A 7897-nucleotide genomic window follows, 5' to 3' on the forward strand; every position below is an offset into this window, starting at 1 on the left:
CTCCTTCACCATTACATTATTTATGGTTCCTTTCAAGATCCTTCAAATTTGATGGTGCATTTTCCTTGGGTTGTTCATCACCATAACTAGATGCGTTCATGTCAAATATTCCCCATGGTTATTTAGTTCCCTTCTATTATTGTGAATATTATATTTTGTCTAGACAGTTAGAATAAGTACAAAATAGATATACTTTGCAATTGCACTGACATTTGTAAACGATAGAAAATACATTCATTCCTTTCTTTGTTTTATAGCTGTCACTAACTTCGCCATATGCAGCTTCGAAGCTCAGCTAGTGAAGAAGGTCGTGAACGACATAATAAAGACACTTGACAGGGTGCGGTGAAAAAAGATCTCATTCAGAAATTGCATCTCGGTTCAGCCCAAACAGCGGTTAGAATTGGAATATGGGGTATAGGCGGTATTGCTAAGACCACAGTAGCAAAGGCCGCGTACAATGAAGCTTGTAATGATTTCGATGCTGCTTCGTTTGTATTTAATGTCCGCTCCACTAGCCTTACAAAATTGCAGGGGGCAAATTCTCAAAGATTTGGTCAACTATGAAGAAGAACTGCACAGTGTGGAAAAGGGCAAATATTTGTTCGCAGATCGTTTGCGAGGAATCCGTGCCCTTGTCATTTTGGATGATGTGGATGACCGAGTGCAATTGGACGCCTTAGCTGGGCATTGGTTGTCTCCTGGCAGCTGCTTAATCATAACTTCTCGAGATCGACACATTCTCAATACAGCTCACATCTCATCCGTATGCATTCACCAGATGAGCGGATTGGAAGAAAGTGAAGGTCTCCAATTGTTTAGCTGGCACGCGTTCCTCAGACCGTCCCCAATTCCTGGTTATGAAGTGCTCTCGAAAAGAATAGTGCAGGCTTGCAAGGGGCACCCTCTTTCTCTGGAAATCATTGGAGCTTTCTTGTATGATAAGCAGAACGACACAGATATTGACTGCTGGAATGAAATTCTTGACAACTTTACAGTGAACAAAGACATATTTAAAACACTCAAAATCAGTTATAAAGGTCTTAGTGTTGAGGAAAGAGAAATATTTTTGGACATTGCTTGCCTTTTTATTGGGGAACGCACAACTAATCCCATTCTTTTCTGGAAATCCATGTACAAGAATGTGCGCATTGCTATCACCAATCTTTCAATGAAGTTGCTGATAAAGATAGACGAAAAAGATGTATTTGATATGCATGATCTTGTGCGAGATATGGGGCGAATGGTTGCTGAAGAAGAGCAAACCCGGCAATGGCAGACTGCGCAGTCAAGCAGTTCATCCAAAAATGTAAGCAATATCTCTGGCCTTCGTCTCCATAAAGGTGATTTACGGAGCCTTAAAATGTTGGGCACACCTAGTCTTCGCTATCTTCATTTGGAGCAAGTGCACATAGAAGATAACACAGACAATCTTCCTCCAAGTTTGAGATGGCTAAAGGTGGATTCTTGTTCCTTTCCGAAGACAATGTAAAGCTTGATTTTGTTCAAGGAATTAATTTTAGCAATGAAGAAGAAATTTACCTCTGTTGTGGACAGCATACCGCAATTGAGGATCATGGACTTGGCTGACTGCAGATCCTTACAAAACCTCCCTGACAGCATTGGTCATTTGTCACATTTGCAGTCCTTGAATTTGTCTGGATGTCAGAAGTTGGCTTGTCTTCCTAACACCATTTCCAACCTCTCACAACTGCTATACTTGAATTTGAGTTACTGTGAAAAATTACTATACCTTCCTGACAGCATTGGAAACTTGTCACAGCTACAGTACTTGAACTTAACTTGTTGTAGAATCTTAATTGAACTTCCTGACAGCATTGGCAAGCTATCACAGCTGAAGCAATTAAGTCTGAGCTGGTGCGAAAAATTGGAGAGCCTTCCAGAAAGCATTAGCAACTTGTCAGAGCTGGAAAGGTTGGATATGCTGAGGTGTCATACTGCATGGAAGTCAATTCCTTATTCCATTTTGATCCAGCCAAAACTATGCCTCTTAGGATTGCCTCCCCGGGTGATGGAGTGGCGATGGTGTAAACTAAGGGAACGAAGTCTAACAGAGAATCAAGATCAAACAGAGGAGTGGACTACTCCAAAGTTTAGAGAATCCATGACAGAATTTAGGGCAACCTTAGCTCCGGAATGCCGTAAGTAAATGTTAACAGTCAGTTCTTTATAGCCTATCTTATAATTTGATGGATTGAAATTTTTGCTTTTCTCAATTTGCATGAAATTGTAAAACAATGCACTGCCTGCAAAACTTTATATTGTATTCATAATAGATCTTGCATTGAATCCTTAGGCCAATTGTATGCAATCTTAAGCAACACTTACTCTTCAATACTATGTTTTTACATATGGTAATTATCACAATTTAACATGGTTTTTTTATACCTTCAATCCAGAAAATTTGGAGTCCAAGCTCACAAAAATCAGAAATCAACTTAAACGAAGACCCGAACTCAAGTTGCCAGGCAAAGCAACAAAAGGTAACAAACATATTTCGATCCCTTTCAATGGAATTGAATACTTCCTTGTTATCTTTTTTCTTATATTTTATTGGATTGAAATCAGCGCTGTTACAATCTCATCAATAAAAATTCATTTGAAAATGCAATAGAAGATTAATTAGAACTAGAAGTATATATTTATGTAATTTTTTTTTAAAATGCAATTTTAAACATTTCTTTCACTTCAAAGTTGATTTACAAAATAGTAACTATCACAAGGTAACCTGACCATTTTTTTCTTAAATCCAGGAAATTTAAATTCTTACCGCCAATGCTTTCCGTTGAGTAGTTACCCTACGAGGATTAACACCAAATTCAATTCTTACCGCCAATGGTGTCCGTTGAGGATTAAAAAAAATAATTAGCAGGAAAATCATCATATTTCATTAAGACAAGTGCCCCAAGTTCTTCAAGGAGTGCCCCAAATTTTTCATCGACGAGTACTTCAAGTTTTTCAACAAGTTGTACCCCAAATTCTGCTAAGTGATATAAAGAAAAATCTTCAACCTGAACCTGAGATTTTCAATAGAACAGGAACCTGAGATTTTCAATAGAGAAAATCTTCTTGTTTTGTGGAGAGTTGGTGTAAACGGGAGGAGCAACCCACGTTTGTTGAAGGCTCCAACTCTCAAACCAACAAAAGGCAACCAAAATATCAATCGCCTTGTCATCCATTTTATTGGAAAGAAATTATTGCTGTTACAATTTCATCTTTAATAAACTTTCTATTGAAAATGAAAAGAAGAGTAATAAGAAGTGATTATCTGTGGTGTATATTTATAAAGTTTGGAAGCAATTATATAATTCACTTAGGCATGCTTTTCTACTTTATTATTGAAAGTATAAATATAAACAGTTTTTCTGTTTTAAAGCATTGCTTGCGAATTATTTTAATGCTGCAACCTCTATAATAAAGGTCAGAAAAAATAGATAGACTATGTCTACAAATTTTCAACTAAATAATAAACATTTTTAGTTTCTTTTTGCAGAGCACTCAGCTAATCTGATATTTTTGTTATATTTTAAAGTATTTTGTGAGCTATTATTTTTAGTTGTATTCATTACAATAAGGGTTGACTAAAAAATATTTTGGAAGATTAGTTAATATTTTGGAACAGTTCTTCCAATTTTTTACTTTTCTATTGTAAATGGTTCAGTTGAAAATTTAATTCCAAAACTATTAATCAAGTCTGTATTTTTCTATTTCACTTTGAACATGGGAAAAATATTTAATAAAAACTAGTTTAGATTAATTTTTGTTAATTTAATAATAAATATTTAAATAATAAATTATTTAGAATAATTAATAAAGATGTATGAAATAAATTGAAATTATTAAAAGTCAATATGGTGGAAAATAGTACTTATCTCTATAATTAAACGATGAATGACTATAATGATCTCTTTGATGGTGGATTTTTATTGTTAAGATTTCTTCATGTAAATTAAACTTTTATCTATTTCGTAAGAGTTTTCTCATTTTGATTTACTAGTAAATGTTTCTCATAATATAGTTTCATGGTTAATGTCTTCTACTTTAATAAGTATTTCAATTTTGTTCACCATTTCTTAAGATTTCACTATAATATTTTTTGTTATTTCTTAACATTTGTATCAAAACTTTAATTTTGATTAGGGGTGGCCACTTTTGGAAGTTTTATCATTATTTAATTATAGTGGAATCTTTTGACATAGTGGTTTTTTTATAACTTTTTGTTCTTGGAATCTTGTTCTAAGATTGTGAAATTTAATATCCCTAAATACAAGTTATGGAAGATAAAAAATAGAATAAAATTCATGTAAGTACATAGGACACGAGGCTAAATATATGCCCCGATTGTGGCATTCAAGACCATGAGAGAAAATTGCTCCAAAGCAATAAGTCTAAAGTAGTACTAGAGATCTCAATTAGTAGTAGATTAGACATTGTCATATAACCAATAATGTGAGGAAGCTTATGTTGTCTTGAGTGTGACTATATTATAACATGGTTAGTTCATTTGAGCACATAGTAAGGAAGAAAAACATATTGTCCCCCAATGATGTGAGGTTCCTCTTACAATATGATTAGGTCATGCAGGTTTAATAGTGTAAAATATGACCATGAGAGTGTACATCAAAGTGATTGCACCCACATAAGAGAAATATTGCAATGATGTGTAGAGAGTTTATTCTAATAATTAATAAGATAAAAAAATGGTGTATAGCTACGCAATGATAAGGTAACACGATCCTCTTTAGTATAGTAAGTATCATGTGATGATCGTATTTAAGTACTCAAGTTAAAGGATAAGCATGTAGGAACACATGGATAATATGTAACTGTGAAAACAAATGAAATTTGAGTTCCCCAAATGAGTAGAATTATTCAATGACACTCTCATAAGATGGTAAGAGAATATGAAAGATACTGATTAATAAATATATGCCCCTTAGCTATAGTGGTCAACAATAATATCATTAAAGATGCATAACATTAACAAACTCTTTCATTAGTTTCCATGAAAAATGGATAGGCTAAGGAAAGTGATGCAACTCAACTTTCCAAAGTCTTAATAAACTACAAAATATTCCAACAACACAATTCATGTTGGATATATGAAGTCCAATGGTCATTCTGTCTTTCCCTCCAATTGTCTCTTGCCCATTCATATTTTGGATAATGCAATTATGTCTATTTATACATGGAGAAAACTATTGTTGACTTTATTGTAAAAGTAAGAGATTAATAAAGAGTTTTTCCCTACTTCATAAATGGATGTGGCTTTTATGGTGAACCACTATAAATTTGTTGTTTGTCTTTGATGGTATGCCTTATGTTTAATTTGCATTTTGCATTTCAATTAGTTATCACTTCATAGTTAATGATTGGTATCAAATATTAGTGTGGAAGCCACTTGAAAATTTGTGAATAAATTCCCAAAAAATGGAGGAAGTATAAAAATGGAGAATAGAGAAATTCTCAAGGCAAAATTTTAGATTTTCGAAGGTGCAAATGGATTGATTGCTCACTAAACAAGATGTCTCACTCATTTTGAAGGGGAAAGATAATGTGTTTAATTCCATGACTGATGAGGAGTGGGAGAAATTAGACAAGAAAGCAAGAGCCATGATCTTCTATTCATTATCCAACATCATTCTCTTTAATGTTTTAACTAAGAAGGCCACTATTGAAAACCTCTGTGTAGAGTTGAAAAATCTCCTTAACACATAGTTAGCTAAAGAGATCATGCATTTTGGATCTATGATGCGGGGCTCAAGACCATATTGGAACAAGTATTAGTGTGAAATAACTAATATGATCGGGTAAAAGTACAAACTTGCTTCACACTTTTACAAAGGAAAAGGCTAACACAACAATAACTATTCAATTTCGTCGCCATAAAAGTGTAATTTGTATTTTGAATTTGAAGATGATGTAAATTGATGAAATGTGTAAAATTTGTTGAAGTTTAAGTCTACTATTTTTTTTAAAAAAAAATTCAATAATTTATATTTTTTTTAATTTTAAAGTCCATTTTTTATTACTTAAAAATGCTGAAAAACAGGGGGTTTGGTTCCCACCTGAAAAGTAAATGTAAATCAACTTTTTTTTTTCTCATTTTGATGTTAGTTATAGATCACATATTTATATAGTGCATGAAAAAAAAATTAAAAAATTTTGATGTATATTTTCTTTGTAATAGCATTTGGAAGTCGAATACACTAGAATTTGACAATTTTTGTCTCCCACCACAATTTGTCTATTCAATTTATGATAATCCAAAAACTAAAAATACCCTTTTGGAGAAGACTCTCTCTTCTAGTGAACAATAGTTTTCTCAAATTTTTTTGAAGTGATTCAATATTGTTTTTCATTTTTCAAAGCAACCTCATATTGAATAAAAGAATAACTAGTTGTAGTATTTTTAATTTTTTATATATTAATGTAATCAAAACATTAAAAAAATTATAAGAGTATAATCATGACTTTGATCTCTAAAAGAGGGTATTTTTAATTATTTTAATAAGTTTAATTTACCTATTGAATTTTGTTGCAGAAGCGACAAGTTTGAGAGAATCATCATTTTTGTTGATGTGGCTGCCACTTGGCATTCCACATAAGCCGTTCCGGCCAAAAACATTACTGTCGGAAGGGTTCCGACTAGAACTGTGAGGGCCGATGCGACTGGTCATACAAGCGACTGGTCGCTTGAACCACATATAACAAAGAATTATTTTTCCCATTAAAAAAACCAAATCAATCAAGTGCGAAAATAATAAGAGTTATTTTTTGCAAAAAATCTTTTTTTTTCCCAAATAAAGTGGCATTTTGGAGCGAGTAGGAAGATTATAAAGGGGCGAAGATTTTGAATTTTTTTTCAGAATGCGTCTACCCTTTCCAAGTATGTTATTTTAAATTATTTTTTCAATCATGCTTAATTTACAACATTAGATGTTTTTTTGGAAATTAAATATTTTTTAGATTAACCATATTCTTTAGTCACTGCGATACAACGATAACCATTACTTGGCCATATATCCAACACTATTTAGTACTAAATTATATTATATTTTTTTTCCTAATACTTGACTCAAATTCTCTATATATTAGCTAAGTGATTTCAAGCAATTAAAGTTATTAAATCACATTCATATGTACATTGCATATAGTCAAATGTATCTAATTGAAGTATACTTAATTTATTACTTTTTATCAATGCTCCTAAATTTCTTGAGCCTTATTTTTTCATTTTCTAAATTATAAAAATTGGATTTCAAGTCAAATGATCTAAATGGATGAAATTTACACATGTTAAGTTTAAGAATGCAAAATTATTTATACATTTCACTAATTACATTTTTTTGTTAAGAACCAAGGAAAAGTTATTAGATATATAACCTTTTTAGTTCAAAGCACTAAATTTTGAAGATTTGCATATTTGCATGGGTTGTTTTTAGGTTCAAAGTACAAAATTTTGAAGATCTAAATATTTTTGCAATGGGGAATAAGAGAACTAGATCAAGGTTGTATGATCGTAAAAGGGACGAAAAGATGAAAGGTCATACAAAATGTAGTCAACAACAATCTGTTGTTGTTCAAGATCAACCTAATGATGTTCAAGAAACATCTACTTAGGTACGAGATGATTTTTTTTCTGGTATGGAAAATTTGATGGAAATGGATGAAGATAGTCTTTTCAATGAAATTCCATCTAAAGATATGATACCTGAAAGAACATTAAAATTGCATTGTAAGAATTTGTGGGATGATTATTTTAAAAATAAGCCTATTATTGGAAGAGCACAATTATTTGCTAAGTTATTTAGGAAAAGGGAAATGAAACCTATTTTGGAGTTGTTGAGTGTTGGTAATAAGAAAAGTTCTTCTA

The 7897-nt window shown here is 32.1% G+C and overlaps 1 protein-coding gene across 1 annotated transcript; it reads left to right on the forward strand.

Annotated features, from left to right (window-relative positions):
- Window positions 1-460: 460 nt before the first annotated feature.
- Window positions 461-1492, forward strand: LOC131875263 (disease resistance protein L6-like). The gene has a single exon (XM_059219336.1). It carries the CDS (start codon window positions 461-463, stop codon window positions 1490-1492), a length of 1032 nt encoding a protein of 343 aa, XP_059075319.1.
- Window positions 1493-7897: the final 6405 nt, after the last annotated feature.

This window comes from Cryptomeria japonica, chromosome 4 (genome assembly GCF_030272615.1).
Source record: "Cryptomeria japonica chromosome 4, Sugi_1.0, whole genome shotgun sequence".
NCBI classification, from domain to species: Eukaryota; Viridiplantae; Streptophyta; class Pinopsida; order Cupressales; family Cupressaceae; genus Cryptomeria; species Cryptomeria japonica.